At 31.9% G+C, this 17268-nt stretch overlaps 1 protein-coding gene across 1 annotated transcript in view; it reads right to left on the bottom strand.

Moving 5' to 3' along the window:
• Nucleotides 1–17268, bottom strand: part of Rfx3 (regulatory factor X3) — a 211380-nt gene that overhangs the window by 66213 nt on the left and 127899 nt on the right. Inside the window, exons 7-8 of the mRNA XM_048806776.1 lie at nucleotides 14742–14923; nucleotides 10629–10749 (exon numbers count right to left, since the gene is read on the bottom strand). Coding sequence (XP_048662733.1) covers nucleotides 10629–10749; nucleotides 14742–14923 — 303 coding nt within the window. The remainder of the gene's footprint in view (nucleotides 1–10628; nucleotides 10750–14741; nucleotides 14924–17268) is intronic.

The raw sequence follows: 17268 nt of genomic DNA, 5'->3' as shown, positions 1-17268 counted from the left end.
AAAATACATGCAATAATACATCTACAAACCTAGTTTACCAAAATAAAAGAAGAAAAAAGTCAGCTACAGCAGTGTATTTATCTTTAGATCTTATTTATATGACCTTATGTACTTTTCATATTGCTAAAATAGAAAAAAATGTACATCAGCAGCAAGCAGAAAAAGAAAAAAAAACTTTTTAGAAGAGAAAAATCATATATGAAACATCTCAGGCAAGTCTTCTAGGACAAGTGTACATAAAATAAGTAAGCGGCAGCTCTAATTTCTTCTTTTCTCAGATTGTAAGTATTTTTCTTCATTTTAGAAATGAGAGAAAAGAATTTTTAAATAATCTACAATAAACTTATCACCTAGAAATAGCTTCATTCCCATTATCATGTTTGTACTTCCTTTATTGCTATTTTCAACTGTGTTTATAAACATAAGAACTAGATATTCTCACCATCTACTTAACCCTTGTTTAAACCAAAATTCAACTACATCAATAGTGTGAAGTTATTGTAAATATCAGTGCCCCTAACTTGTGATTACTATATACTTAGAGATGTCTGTACTCTGACAACAGGTATGAAATGAATGGATCTGGTGAAACATCGCACAAATAATGCTCAGGCTACTTAGGAAATGATTCAGACTTGCATGTTATCAATTATAACTTAGAAAAATGAAACTTTCATGAAAATTTCAAAGTTTCTCATAGTGATATTGACATTTATTTTTTATGTTACAGTAGCTGACAAACAACTATGGAAAGCAAAGATAAGTCAAAGGATGAGCCAGGTGAAAATGGTACAGCTCATCTCATTCTATGGTTATAACTTTAGTGATGACCTCCTCAACAACAAAATATTAGTTGGTACTTTCTAATATAAATATATAAAAATATACTCTTTTATTTATTGGTTCTTTTAGTTATACATGACAGTAAAATCCATTTTGACATAATTCCACAAGCATGGAATATATCTTGTTCTAACTTAGGAATGCAGTACCTCTCCTTCCCTTTCTCTCTCCCCACCATTTGCTCCCTTTCCTCTATTGATATTTCTGTCATTTTACCCATAGTTATTTCTTTTAAGTAATTTCTTGTGGATATACATAATGGTGAGATTCACTGTGTATTTTTTTAAATTTACATAAAGAAATTATGTCAGACATTTAAACCTACTCTTTTATTGAATAGAAAAATCTTCTGGAAAGTTTTGTTGTTTTTTTTTTCCCCATTCAGGACCATACCAAAGACAATGGAAGATGTGTTAGAAGTGTCATTTATGAAAAATCTAATGTTTTTTCTGCATTTTTTCTTAACACTAACCCTAACCCTAACCCTTTGTGAGGCAAGTACTTTGTGTACTTGTGTAGGGGAGCAGTTACTTAATCATTCTGTTCTAGCAGACTTGAATGATTACATCCTTATTTCATTTAGGGAAGTTTCTTATTCTCATTTATTTTTTAATTTGATTTTAGCTCTTTTTTTTCAACTATGAAATTTTATATCACTAACAATATATCTGAAAACTGTTTATGTTTCTTAATTTAAGTTAGTGGAGTTTGGAATTCACAGAGTTTAACCAAAGTAGTTAAAGGAATCTGAATCATTTACACCGGAGAAGAGGAAAAAAAAAATATTTCCTATAGACTTTAACTTACTAAGTTTAGATGTGAGTTTATAAAGTAATTATGATACTCTGCCCAGCTGTGCTTTATAATGTTCCTTTGCCATATATAGCAACTAGTATTAAAGACATGAAACCAAGGACAAGTGGGGAAAAAATGTCATATACTCCTCTTAGAATAAGTTTTCTGAGGACAGATGCTATGCCACAATCTACCTACACACAGTGCTTAGCAAGCCTATAACCTACAAGCAAAATTACCTTCTTCTTTAAGAAGACAGCATTATCATTGTATCAAACACAGTGTAAGTGTCTATGAGTAGGAAATACTGTATTTTTAATATGCAGTCAAAATCACAATGAATCACAATTGATGTATGATGATGTTTAATAAGATTGAGTGGGAAGCACTAATTAGAGGTCTACTATATTAAGTGGGAGATGGCAAATGCATCAAGGCCAGCTTACAAGGAAAGAAGGAGATAAATTGACAAATCCAGGAGAAAATGTACAGGTCGGTACTTTAGAAAAGCTCTTACATAGTGGGGATGAAGGGAAACACAGAGAAAATACAGTCAGAGCTGGGAAATGAGTGCTTTTATTATAACCATAAGAATAAGGATAGAAAGATGAATAGTAGATTGAAAGACAGGCACAGATAATACTGTATGGGTATTTCCTTGGTGGAAGTGCTGTAAACCGGAAACTTATATTGTGACTCATGCTAGACTCCAGGGACAGAGTTCAAAGAGCTCTATGAAGAATGGCACCAGCAAGGGCTGGGGGTTGCATTAGTGTGAGCCTGAAAGTATGGAAGAGCTTCTAGGTAATGTTAACTTTTGCTTTTCCTCTTTGTTAAGTAATGAATCACACAGTGGCACATTCAAAGTTTACTGCTTGACACTGGATTAGTGCTTGCAAGAAATCCCCAGAAACCAGAAACATTGGGCAGCAAGGGGCTGGATGTTCATCTGCCTGATTCCATATTTAAGAAAAACATTCTATCTCCTACCGTCATCTCAGAGGTTTGGGTCTTCCCAGAAGAGAAGGGAGTTTAACAAGGAGTCAAAAACAACCACATTAACAATAGGCTAAACAAATACCTATACCTATAAATTAAATATGTAAAATACCTAAAAAATTCAAATACAAAAATTCAAATATTGAGGCTCACTCAAGACATACCTAATAAAATCTTTGAGAATGGGGCTTAGCAACTGGTATTATATGCTTCTGAGATGTTTTCTAGGCATCATGCACGGTCCTAGTCCATAGGAGCCTCTTGACCCAGTAAGGAGTCCTTCAGACCAATGTTGTAGAAATATACCCATTAACATTAGAGAAGAGCCAATTTTCAAAAAAAAATTTCATCAGTTTTCTATTTCCCCCATGAACTAAATTTGAAATACATGATAAATATCTTTAAATGGAGAATGAATGAATGATTAAGGTAACTTTTCATTTTATCATGCCATCAGTTAATCTTAACATACTTTTAATGAATTTAACAAATATTTATTGAGCATTTACTATACATAGGGCACTATAAGTTCAGGGTTTTTAAAAGGTTCAGTATACATGATTTTTTCTCTAAGTTTTTAAATATTCTATTAACATGATAATTCTACATTATTTAATTCTGGTTGAATTTCAACTAAATTTTTAGCAATGAAACAGAACTTATAGTTTCTTGCCTCTTTGCACTATTTACAAATCATTTATAAATATTAAATTATAAAAACATTCTTTCTATTGAAAACAAACAAACCCCTCTGTGTTGAATTCTTTAAAACCTGAACTTTCAGTATTTAAAAGTATTACCCTTCCTTTACCCCCATTTATTTTACAAATGTATGCTCTTGAGTTATGATGTGTTCTTGATAATGACCTGCACTGCATCAAAGGAAGAAACAGCTTTGGATTTCAAAATTAGTAAGAGGCAAACGATCATTTTAACAGCTTGCAACTCCATGGGCAATCAGAACTAAAGTTGTTAATGATTAGTAAATGAAAGAAACTCTAATGCTTTAATAGCTGAGTATATGCATGAAACCTGCCACTGACACAGAAAACTTAGAAAATTATTAGGAATCTTCCCCCATGGGGTTACCTATAGCTATTATTTAGGACTTGGACATTTGCAACTCTACTGTAATCATAATATTCTGTCAGTAATCTATAACCAAGGATACCGAAACAGTTCACTGGAAGACAAAGAGTAGTATATGTTTACCATCACATTCAATCAACTGTACCAATAAACTAAATGAAACATTTGGAAAGTCCTTTCAAAGCAGATGAAATATACACATGCAAAATATTAACTCTACAGGCAGAGTCATTATTATGTTCATAATATATGAAAGTACATGATCACTGATTTGCATAAATAAGTAAAAATGATGACCTGACAATCAGGGCAAGAGGCTACAATTTTCTATGACTAGAAGTTTCTTTTAAACCTCTTTTGAAAAACTGCCCCAGAAAGTCTTTAGATTACCTGATGTATAAAATGAACCAAGTGATATAAACATGAATAGATAAGAAAAAAGTACCACTGTGTGAAGAGATTCATTCTTTCAAAACAGTAACTGACTCTTTGATGCCACACTAAAATATACATTTATATTTATCTAAATGACTTCTAATATCAACCTTGCTGATTAATGATAGAATTCTCTCTATTGAATTCTTGTTGGTAGCTTTCAGAGTATGTATCTCTTCATTAGTTCTAGATTTATAATTGAGCAAAGAGAAGAGAAATAATTAAATTTAAATGTATTTTCCTAAAAATACTTTTAGTTGTAGATAGACACAATACCTTTACTTTGTTTATTTAGCTTTTTTTATGTGGTGCTGGGGATAGAACCCAGTGCCTCATGCTAGGCAAGTGCTCTACCACTAAGCCACAACCCAAGCCTTAAATGTATTAACTGCAGCAGGGAAAGGAGATTGAGGCCCATGGCTAAAATGAAAATGAATGATCCAGAGGAATGGATTATTCATTAATTCAATGAATATTTATAGAGCACTGAAATGCAATGTTGGATGAGACAGACATGATTCCCTGATCTTATGAATTTCTTTATTGTGTCCTTTTAGTACAGGTAATTTACAGTTAAATATCTAGAAGAATATATTCTTACTACAAATATATATGCATGCCACATTTTTTATCTACAGTTGGCTTGTTATGGTTTAGATCTAGCAGTGTCCCCCCAAATATTCATGTGTTAGACAATGCAAAATTGTCATAAGTGATTATGAGAGTTTACAATTTCATCAGTAGATTAATCCACATGATAGATTAATGATTTGAATAGACTACTAGGTGTCAACTATAGCCAGGTGGGGCATGGCTGGAGAAACTAGCTCACTGGGGGTGTATTCTTGGTGAATTATATCTTGTCCCTGGCTCCTCATGCTTGTGTGTTTCTTCTCTCCTCTCCCTCAAACTTTCCCCTCTCCTTTATTCATTTTCTCTCTCTCTCTCTCTCTCTCTCTCTCTCTCTCTCTCCTTCCTAGTTGCCATGAGGCGAGCAGTTTTCCTATGCCATGTCCTTCCACCATGATGTTCCATCTCACCTCAGTCCAGTATCCTGTGACCTTGGACAGAATCTCTGAAACTGTGAGATCAAAATAAACCTTTAATTCTCTAAGTTGTTTCTGTCAAGTATTTTGGTCATAGCCATGAGAAGCTGAATAACACATGGCTTTTTCTGTTAAACAGATTCCAGAGTGATACCCCTCCCCAACTTCTTTATTTGGAGAATGACAATCTGGCTCTACCTGATGCCAGGACATAGAAATAAATTTTTTAAAAAAGAAAAAGGTATCTGAATCTTTATCCAGGAAAAAAATAAATTAGTGAGCTTTTTGCGTGCAGCCCAAATTAAGTGGACCTAGTTTCCTTATCAGTAAATAACAATATAATTGCCAAATGAGATCTTACAGATAAAGTGCTTTACTTTGTATGAACTTAAAAGAACATTTTAAGTGTTCAATAAATACTTATCAGGAGAATAAGTTAGTGGTGACTGTTACTATTATCAAACTTTACATGAATTACTATAGTTTGAAATTACTGAGTTGTGATTATTTATAATTTTCCTGACTTTAATGGAAAATATGGTCATTTCATCATGGAGTACCACAGTGCACATTGAACATTTTTAAATGCCAAGATTTCTTATTTGTCTCCAAAGCCAAATGCACAGGCACCAGATCATCTCACTAAAGATGCCTGCCACCCTCATTGCCTCAGACCAATTTACTTGCCCTAGATGCTTAGCTCTGTGATGATCCCAGGGAACTCACGGTCTAGAAAATAATTATAAACTATTAACATTAATCAACATTGAAAACCACAAGCATAGAGTATAAAGAAACAGAAGCCAAACTTGTCTAATTGCCAGGCTGCATTTTCCTCCAAAGCACCAGAATATTCCTAAAGATTTTTCTCTAGTACTTATAATAATGATGATAATAATAATAATACTTCCTTTCTCCTTATATAAATACAAATAATCATAGACAAAGCAAAAACAGTTTTGCTATAACATCTTTTCACAGGACCTCTCTTGGCTTCCCCTTCAGTGCCACAAAAGTTCTTTTTTTTCACAGAATTCAATTCCTGTGAAGAGACCATGCAAATAGGTAGGAAGTAGCACATTTCCTAACTTAATTGAAATATACTCATTAAAATGTGTTTTCTCCTTTCATTTTATGAAAAAAATATTATATGTTTCTGAATAGATTATATTACCTCTTTGACAAGAGAATTGGGTTCGTATCTAGGTTGTTATATGATTTCAGATGTTATTTCCCTTTATGGACTTCCATTTTCTTATCAAGAGGATGGATTGAGGATTGAGAATTTTAACTCTGTGGTTAAGGGATTGTCTACCATGCAGGAGACTCTGGTTTGATCCCTGGCACCACAAAAAAAAAAAAAAAAAAAAAAAAAAAAGAGTGGGTTGGACTAGGCCATCTCTTCTTTCAGGTTCTAGCATTTAGAATCCTGTGCCATCTCTTTTAGATGTGATGCACATATTCTAATGCAACTGACAATTGATATATATATTTGTTGAAGAAATGATAAATGCAGTTTAATATTTTGAGAATGGCTACTGGAATCAAACACAGACAAGCACATTGTCAAAAACACTTGGCTTCATTTCACTACTTTTGCTACTAGGATTTGGAAGAATAACTAAAATATAGTGCCAATATTCTTTATGTACTTCTTTTAAATATTAAAAAGAAACCGAAGCAAACATTTTTACTTAGTTTGTAGAGGTGAAAATTACTGATCTCATTTTTTTCTTTGATAACCTAAATTAATGTTGTCTAAGTTAGGGAAAGCAAATTAGTCCATTAGTGAATCTCTTTAAGAATTTAAGATTACCTCGTTTAAATGCAAATATTATTTTTATAAGAGATGTTTTCAACAGAAGCTATTAAAATTATACATTCTTCCTCTTCTTAATTACCCATAATGCCATCAATCTGCAAAGCAGTTTTTACATTGTGTCAGACTAGATTATATTCTCTAGAATCTTACTCTAAGGGCTTACCGGAGTGCCTGGGTCCATTTGTTCTCCACTGAATATCAACAAACTACTGTAATGAACAACTCAAAAGTAAGCAGAAGACCCTGTCCACTTATACTTCCTTTGCCAGCTGTCGTATTCCATGGTTGCCTATGAATCAAGTGGGCCTTAATCTGCACCTTTATTTTAAGTAAATGGTTTGAGGATGGATATTTATTTTCAAGTACATAAAACTACAGACTCTGTGTGACATCTGCTTTTCAGTCAGAAGCACTTTCCATTTATTTCCAGACTCATGGCTATGTTCCATGATTTGCAGATAAGTGGAAATTTCCTCTATGATCCTATTAATCTTCAAATAAGATTCTGCATATAAAGGAGCTAAAGATAATATACAACCATATAAAATAATAATAATTACATCTCTAAAAGTACTTTAATACCAAATCCACTAGAAAAATTTACAAATTAAACACCTGAATTTAATTAACAAAATAATAACTGAATATACTTGAATTTTTTCATTATAAGAACACATGAAACATGTGACTATATAAGATGGAAGATGTGCCCACATAGATATATTCAATAATCATGAAGGCATTTAAACAATCTGAATATTCTGCCATATTAAATACCAGTACCTGCTATGAAATATTTTAAACCTTTCACATATCACTTGCATTTTAACATAATGTGTAAGTTTCTTCTTATACAAATCTTAATACATTCAATAGAATCATTTCACTTTTGGAATCATCAATTTTTAATTGTTTAAGGCATAAAACAAACGATACAATAAGTTCTTTTTCCATCATTTTAAACAAATATGCTTAACTTTCACCCTTACATCCAGATGCAAGGAGAGAAACTCTCTTCTATCCAAGTACTTCTACACAATGAAGTAACTAGGTTCAGTTGAGGCCTACGCAGGTTGTCAGTGAAGAGTCTCCTTCAATGAGACAACTGAAGCTTCCTGCTAATCTCAATAAAGAAATCTGTGCAATTGACAACGCTAATGCAATCATTCATCAAGACAGAATTTCAAGAGCAACCGTCTACAATACAAAACTTGCATCATCAAAAACACAAATGAATGAAAAGAGGGTCCAGTACCTAACACTCTTATTTCACAAGAAAGCATATGATATAAGAAATTCAAGTTGGTAGAATTTATTAATATTACTGAGAATTTTATATCACTTCCTAAATACATACATATTGCATCTGTTTCTAAAAGCAATTATGGAGGTTGCAGAGGTTTTCATAGCTCCTTAACTTTGATAGCTTTGGAATCTGTTTCATAGAAGACCTTAGAAACTGTAGCTCCTACTTGAGTATTTTAGGCTTTTTATAAAAAAATGTTCTATGAAAACCTACATTTTCATGAAAGCTAAATCATATGAAGAAGTAGGTTTTAGCTCTCTTAGGTATAATTTAACAAGGTTTTGCTCATAATTATTTTGAGTATGTTACTTTTGAATCAAGCTTTTTTCTTTTTTTTCATTTCACTATAGCCACAATGTGTAATGTTGCTATGCATGAGGGTAGAGATCACATCAGCAAGTAAGAGCTGTAGCTGCTGCTACTAGTAAATAGAAGAAAAATTATAATCCAAGACAATAAGTAACAGTTTATTATAACTCATTCAAACCCTATCTTCAACTATATAAGGTTCTACTCTATGATTCATTCTGTTAATTGTTTGGACTCATTCTTAATATATTTCATTGGCTATATTTCAAAAAATAAGAATCCACTATTAAAAACAAAATTGAGAATTTATGAATTAAAAATCTAAAACTCTTGAGATACCTCTTTATAAAGCAAATCTTGAACTGAGTCTGCAGGCTGGAATACATACACTGGAAATCATCACTGTGTTTAAAACCACTTAACAAGTATCCTTACCTCCAGTCTCTTCCCATTAAATATGTCTTGCCCCAAATCAAAAAGTCATCACTCTAGAAAAAATCAAAGTTCAATTGTTTCGCTTCAAAGCCTTAAAAAGCTTCAAAGCTATGTTCTGTACAAAGAACAAACTTATTAGCTTCATATACAACTATATCCCTTAATATATGATCCAAACTGCTTTCTAAACTGCATCTCCCAGTAAGCTATTCTGTCATCTCTTCAATGTTCCTTTTGCAATACCAACCTCACTAAATCATGGGCCATTTACTAAAGACATCATAGATATTATCCCTAGGTGACTTTGTTTACATGTTCCTTCTGCCTGAATATTCCTTTTTTTTCTGACTCCTCTTGGTCTCTTCTCTACTGAAGAGCACTTCTCTATGAAATTCCCCAATCCTCACTCTCCAGAGTTTCCTGAAAATTACTTTGTAGTTTATAGTTTCTTGACCAAAGTTGTATTTTAACATGTCTCAGACTGCATTCCTTTTCCCCTCCCGATTTTCCCATATATCTCTACTTTTAATGTTTTAACCTAAGGTAGAAACTATGTCTTATCCTCTGCATGCAGTGCCTAGCACAAAAAAGAGATTCAATGTTTGCTGATTAAATAGATGAAGGACTACTGTGTGATACATTCTTTTTCTATCAGTGTCTTAGAGTTAGTGCTTCTTATTAAACTAGTATGGATGTGGAGAACTGGCCAAGTCAACTAGATTAATGGATTAGGATTTAAGCAGAGACCTCCTTTTTTTCTACTGAATACTATATGTTAGGTTGAAATAAAAAATAATAATTACAGGTATGGCTGAGTGATGCTGGTAAAAGGAGGAAGGTTTCTTTTTGTTTTTGTTTTTCTAAATTTTGATATTAGGCACATGGGACTGACTAGAAAGTCCTTGGCTAAGAAACAGAATTATGGGCTTGTGCAAATAAATCATTTCTGGGATTCATCTGTAAAGCAGAGTTGCCAATGCTTTGATTGTCAAAAGGTTATGGGACCAGACTAGACTGAGGTATTTTTCACTCCTAAGATATATTATCCTATTATCCATCCAGTCATCCATTCATGAATGCTTCATATCTCTTATGACTCCAATATCTGCAATTCTATATTAATAAAAGTTGGACTCAAAGAAAGTGTTAAAGTCCCAAACATTCTGCAAGACTTCATACTTAGTCAAAAGGAATGATATGCAGAACAGCAAGTGAGAAGCTCATGATAATGAAACAAGTTCTCCTGCTGCTATTTGCTTAGGTGTGCTTCTATGTTTTATGTTTCACTTCCCTGTCTGAATAGTTTCGGAGGATTGGATGTTACACTTAACTTAAAAAGGGCCAAAAGGATGAAAGAATAAATATTTTCTTTAAATGTGGAAAACAGGAACATTAAAATTCTAGAACATTTAAAAGTTATCTATAGTGAAAGTTTGTCAACAGCAGCCACATTCATATGCACTTAGGTATTTGTTCTGTTCAGAAAAAAGTGACCTAAGCAACTTAGAAATATATAGCTTTGACATATCAATGATAACTCCAGAGTCTACCTTTGCTTCTGTTGCATGGGTTGTTGTCTCATAGCCATATACTGCATATCTTCTTGCAGACGATTAAGAGGAGAATCTGGCTTGACACGAATTCCATAGTAATGGTACTTGGAGTTTCCTCTTTATAAAAGAACAACATTGGAAACACAAAGTCAAACCAGTATCAACCACAGAGAATGTCCATTTAATTTCACATTTTGAAAAATCAGGTAAAAGCAGCATACTAATCTTGTATATTTTTTATTTATCTTTTCCTGATACCTATTATGTTTTTATAGTGAGAACATCTGAAGAATCAAAATAAGATTCTGAGTCAATCAGTTCAAGACCCTAAGATAAGTATTTTGTTTTCAAATTAATATTTTAAATGTAATTTAATGTGGGAAAACAGTTTTGGCCAACAAAAATTCATTAATAGGATAAAGGACTGTACATTAAATATGAATTTGTAAGTGGCAAATTAAGAACAAAGAAAAATTCTACAGACTTGGACAAGTTCAACATTTTTCTCTTTATCATAGGAAAGATGAAATAAGATAAATTTATTATAGGATGTTGTAGTGAAACATTTAGTATTTTGAAACTTAAAACAAGATGATATTTTTTATTTTGAAACACATTTTATTAGTCTCTGTTTTTATGAATTTATATCAGTTTTGTAGGCTGAATAAGATATATCACAACAGACATGGGGAAATTTTTCTGTGAAAATGGCAAATTTCCACCTGGAATAAAAATGTCACAATTTCCCCATGTTCATGAGAAAGACCATGTTTGCTATTAGAAATGACAAGTTTTGCTCTGAATGGAACTTGAAAATTCTTGCAAAAATAACATTTTAAATATGTAAATTCTTGCAAAGAGAAAATAGTTTTTCACAAGTCTATATATAGCAAGACATCAGTGCTCTTTCCAATTTTTTCTTTCATTTAGAAAAAGAAATGCAAGAGGAATGTGGATTAAATAGTTTTTATAAAAATAGAGTAGAATTTTACTTCCAAGATTAACATATATTATATGAACACTATACATTTGAAGACATTAAAATCATATTACATAAATAATATTGTTAATTTAAAAAAAAAGTCATTTGAATATATGTACTCTTTCAGCAAAATAAAAATGAAAATTTAATGCCTACAAAGTCTAATCACTTGCAGAGATTAGATCTTGCTCTCCAAAGTCCAAAGACAGAGCTAAAAATACAAACAAGAAATACCACAAACACAATTTGTAGTGTTTTTCATACAAACTGAAGGATAGCAGATAGTATAAGGTAAGGATATAGTATAGGTATGGGTAGAAAGCAAGTAGCATAGGTAGGGGTAAAAGGCATTAATCATGGGGAAAAACTGAAAAGTAAAATGATGTTTCTCTTGAAGTATCTAGTTCTTTTTCAGTTTTCTACATATCATCATTTTGCTTGGGTTGGGAGGGAGTGGAAGTTCTTTTTATTCACTGGAAAGGGTTTGGAGAGTGAAGTATATCCATAGTCAGTTTTGCTCAAATTTGATTTGGAGAAGGGATCTAAAAAACAGTACCTTTTATTCACTTTATTTAAAAATACAGTGATTTCATTTATTTGTTGTTTACTTAGACCCCCAAACTTGAGAAAAGATGTGGTCTGGTTCTAATAATTTCAACAGATAATACTACTGATACATAACATTCCTGGCATAAAGTTCACTTTTTTTTTCCTTTTTAAAAATATCTGATTTTGGAGCTGGGGTTGTGGCTCAACGGTAGAGCACTCACCTCTCACATGTGAGACCCTGGGTTCGATCCTCATCACCACATAAAAATAAATAAACAAAATAAAGATATTGTGCCCATGTATAACTAAAAAATTTTTTTTAAAAATAGCTGATTTAGTTTGCCTCATGATTTATATTGATTTACTTCTTGGATTAGGAGTAGAAAGTAAATGCCATAGTAGAATGAATCTTTGGGACTTTACCCTACCACTAACACTGTCAATTTTCCTACATTATAGTTCTCTCTCTTTATAACACCTCATTTGTTTAAGCCCATACTCTTGCATAGTATTTATTTTCTCCTCATTCTTCTAGGCTTTGCATTCTAACTCAATTGCAAACACAGAATACAATTTTAAAAGGAACAGGAGACATAATTGTTGGGGATTGGGGGAACATTAGAAGTAAAAGCTGAAATACTGTAAAATGTACTTAGAGAACATGGATTCTACTCATTCACAAACCCAAACAACCCCAATTTTATCCCTTTCTATTATTAAATATGTTTCAAGGTTTGAATGGAGCCTCAAAATAGGACCCATTGAAATCCTTTTCAGTAACAAAAGCAGCACAACAATACAGCTATTAGAATGTTGAATAAAGCCCAGAGTTTCAAAATATTGGCACAGTATATGTAACTACTGAGCTATCAATTCAGAAATAGAGGGTTAGGTCCCCAAATAATGATTTTCCTCATTTTGGTTTTAAAAAAATACTAAAGAAACAAAAAGCTTTTTTCAAGGGAATGAAAACTGGTTCCTTTAGTCTGAAGAGATAATCATGTTCTGTAGTTTAAAATATACTACTATTTTGAAGTATAGATAGAAGAAAATATATTTATGCGAGAACTGAACCTCCAGCAATCTAAAAGCCATACTATTACTTAAAAGTTGTGTACAATGAATCAAAGAGCTTTCTGCTGTCATGTATAACTGATTAGAACTAATAAAAAATAAATTAAAAAAAACAACATCATGGAATAATTCAGAATTCAAATGCATACAGACCTATAAATCTTATAAAACTGACAAAGTGCCAGGGTTCAAGACATATGTACCTTGGCAGGAGAAAACAGCAGAAACAGGCCATAGAAAGTAGAATGAATTCTCCGTGAAGTGGAACATAAAAACTAGATGACCTTCCCATGAAAATAGGTCATAAGACCCTCTTTGGAATTAATATATAATGAAGTTAATTACTAAGGTACTTTTTATTTTACTAAACTCTTTATTTTGGTAAATTCTTTACCAAAAAAAAAAAAAAAAAACCTCTGAGGTTATTATTTATAAGTAATTAAAGGTACATCACCTAAAGTTATACAGTGTAGCATCTCTATGTTGAATATTTTTATATAATTTCTGTAAGTTTAAAAAGTCAAAAACACCCAAATCCTTCTGCCTAAATATATAAAATATTTGTTTCCATTATGTAGAAATTATGGAAAGACAAAAACAAACTCCACAGTTCTAAGTATTCTTTTCATCATCTTTGATTAGTAAAAATAGTCATTAATTTTCAAATGAAGGAAAACAGAAACTGAAAAGTGCTTCTTTACATTATTGGCTTCTATACAATTGAACTATACCATGTTCTAACTTCTACACATGATAATTTCATGATTAAGAGCAGAAAACACAAATAAATAAAAGGCAAATAAGAGGTAAAATAGGACCTATGTCATCACAGAGGACTTCAAATGCCTATATTTTGCAAATTTACCAAATGACTTTTAATTGCTCCTAGCTTCATGAAATGAAGTGAAAACCCAGCTTTAATTTTTTTCTCTACTCAAATAAGGTTATTATAAAGATAATTAAATATAATTTTGTAAAAATCAGGAGATAGTCTCCTATTTACAATGTCAAACACTAAACCTTCAGTGTTTTTTAAAAAAATAAGTGACACATATTGATTTTTAAAATATCATGTGCAAGCCTTGCATTAACAGTTAATGTTTTTCTTTTTTTCTTTTGGTACCAGGGATGGAACCCAGGGGCACTTAATCACTGAGCTACATTCTCAGCCCATTTAATTTTTTATTTTGAGATAGGGTCTTGCTAAGTTGCTTAGGGCCTCTCTAAATTGCTGAGGCTGGCTTTGGTGATCCTCCTACCTCACCCTCCTGAGTCAGTTAATTTCTATGTAGGCTGAAAATCAAATGTTCTCAAAGCTTTGCTCACTCAGTGTTTAGGACAGCATATCATTCTGGCTTGGTAGTATTCAGTGACTTTCCTTTTCTTAATCTATATTTTTCCCTTATGTATTCCTGTAATCAAGTACTTTTGCTCAAACAATTCACAAAACTGCTGTAATTTGAAAAGGGGAAGTAAGTTTATGACTTTATTTTTCAGTACTAACCTAGTGCCCAATCTCCTGGTTCGCAGCCCCATAAAAATTGACCTTATTAGTTTTCCAAAAGAGGCAGCATTGACAGGGTCCAGTTTGTGTTCTTGACAGTGTCGAAGGTAGTGGTTATACAGAGTGCTTCTGGGAAGGCTCACTCCTTCTGCTGTCTCATAATTGTCCAACAGCCACTGGAGCTAGTAGAAATAAGACACAGCAAACAGAGAAGTCATACAGTTTGTAAAATTTCTCCAGTCCACTGCAAACACAATATGCAAAAATACTTGAAAGTTCTTCATTAAATCTAAGAGTAAACTGCTAAAATTCAGAGACTGAAGAGAACCGGCTTTAAAAACCTCCAGAAACAGTATAAATAGCTGAACATCATTTTTCATCTTAGACAATATCCTTTTCTTCACAGAGTCAAGCATATATAGAGACATACTAGTTTTCCCTGTATTACTTGTAATTCTGAAGACAAATATTTCTTCAGAAAATTCAAACAATCTAGTTAATCAGTCATAAATAAAATTTCTAATTGTTATAGAAAAAAACACATTACTAAGTCTGCTAGCATGGTACCTAATGTGTCTTTCATGTTGGTTTGTTACAATACATGAACAGCAAACTGCTTTGTATGAGGTTTTATATTAAGAGTCTATTCACGGGCTGGGGATGTGGCTCAAGCGATAGCGCGCTTGCCTGGCATGCGTGCGGCCCGGGTTCCATCCTCAGCACCACATACAAACAAAGATGTTGTGTCCGCCGAGAACTGAAAAATAAATATTAAAAAATTCTCTTTCTCTCTCTCTCTCTCTCTCTCTCTCTCTCTCTCTCTCTCTAAAAAAAAGAGTCTATTCACTTTTAGAGAATTATAATTTACTTATCTCAAGGTACCACTAGATAATAAAATAATAACATTGTATAATGGGATGAATTCTGAAAACAGAAAGGACAAAATTCACTCATTCTTTCCCAAAAGGGAAAGAAACTCATGAGACATTGGCAAAGAACTTATATAAAATGAAAAAAATTGGTTTTATAATTATGAGTATTTCTATCTCAATGTGTTTTTTCATAATTTTAGAAGGCACATGACAATGACATGTAGTAAAGCAATATTTTCAACCTATAATTCACATTTTAAAGTTGCATTATCCTGTATTTTTTGAAAAATACCTTTAAAGTACAGAATTTAGAATATAGAACTTTTAGAAAATTTTATCCAGTAACATTTCAACTTCAGCAAAATTAAATTTTTCATTTGTTTATTTACTTTCTTACGAAAGAAGAAGTAAAATAGACTTAAAGAATTTTTCTTAAAGTCATACATTTTCTTGATGCTTGAGCATGGTTTCAAACTCAAGTTTCCTAAATACACTAGAACAACAGTTCCACAAAAGCAGCAAATATTTCATATTACTTGTCTCAAAAAAATTTCCATGACATATATAAGAGGTAAAATAAACAATTAATATTTAAAATGAAATATCATTTAAATTAAAATTATGGAAATAAAATAATTCATTTTATTTAGCGCCAGTGACAACCCAAACAATGTGGTAGGCATCCACTGATAAAAAGATGAATTTAATCTCACTTCTTCTGTAGAAATTTAGAGTCAAATGTTATAAATGATGAAATAGACATTTAAATAAGTTAAAGCGCTTTATTTCTCCATTTTGCTTACATATTTTAAGATCTGTGGTTAAAATGAGAACTTGAACTTTCAGACTTTTAAGAAAAAATTATTTAAAATATTTTCAGTATTGCTTTTAACCATGAAAATTAATTGAATTTTTCAGAATCATGTTAATTGCAAATATTGCGCTTATGTAATCAAATGTAAGTCATTAAATCCATATTAACTGTTGGCTTAGAAAATGTAGCCACTGAGCTTACAGAGCAGATCACTTTAAAAAATAAAATTTGTATTCTATTCAGAAAGACTTCCAGTTCTCTATGGAACACATATGCATATGAATATGTACACTTAAACATATGTATTAGTTCTGTAATGTATACAACCCTCCAATGTAAAACTCTGAAAAGATTATACAAGATAAATTTTCATGTTTGTATTGACAGAAAAATATTCCAAGTTAAAAAGAATTCTTTTCATATGAATCATCTATAACCATAACATCAACAAATTTTCCAGGGTCATTTAAACGTGATTTTTGAGTATTCTAAACAACATATAAAATAGGTTCACTATACATATTCATATAGTGTAAAAGACAGGAGGTAACCTGATTAGAAGATTAAAGTTATTAAGGCTTGAACCAGAATTCTGTCTATAACAGTGGGCTAGCATGCCTCTTGGTTTTTTGTTTGTTTGTTTTTGTTATTGTTGTTTTGTTTTTTGTTTTTAAGAGTTTGTTAATTATGAACCCAACTGAGGGAGACTACAAAAAATGAAGTAATACAAACCTGACTCATATATTTCATCCACATGCTTCATTAAAATGATTAGGACTTGAAAGAATGTTGGTCCTAGAGCAGCCCTACTGAGCAATATTGCCTAAAAGTGCTCTAATTT

Source organism: Marmota marmota, unplaced genomic scaffold (assembly GCF_001458135.2).
Source record: "Marmota marmota marmota unplaced genomic scaffold, marMar, whole genome shotgun sequence".
Taxonomy (NCBI): Eukaryota; Metazoa; Chordata; class Mammalia; order Rodentia; family Sciuridae; genus Marmota; species Marmota marmota.
The sequence above is the reverse complement of the archived record's forward strand: the minus strand, read 5'-3'. Positions and strand labels throughout refer to the sequence as shown.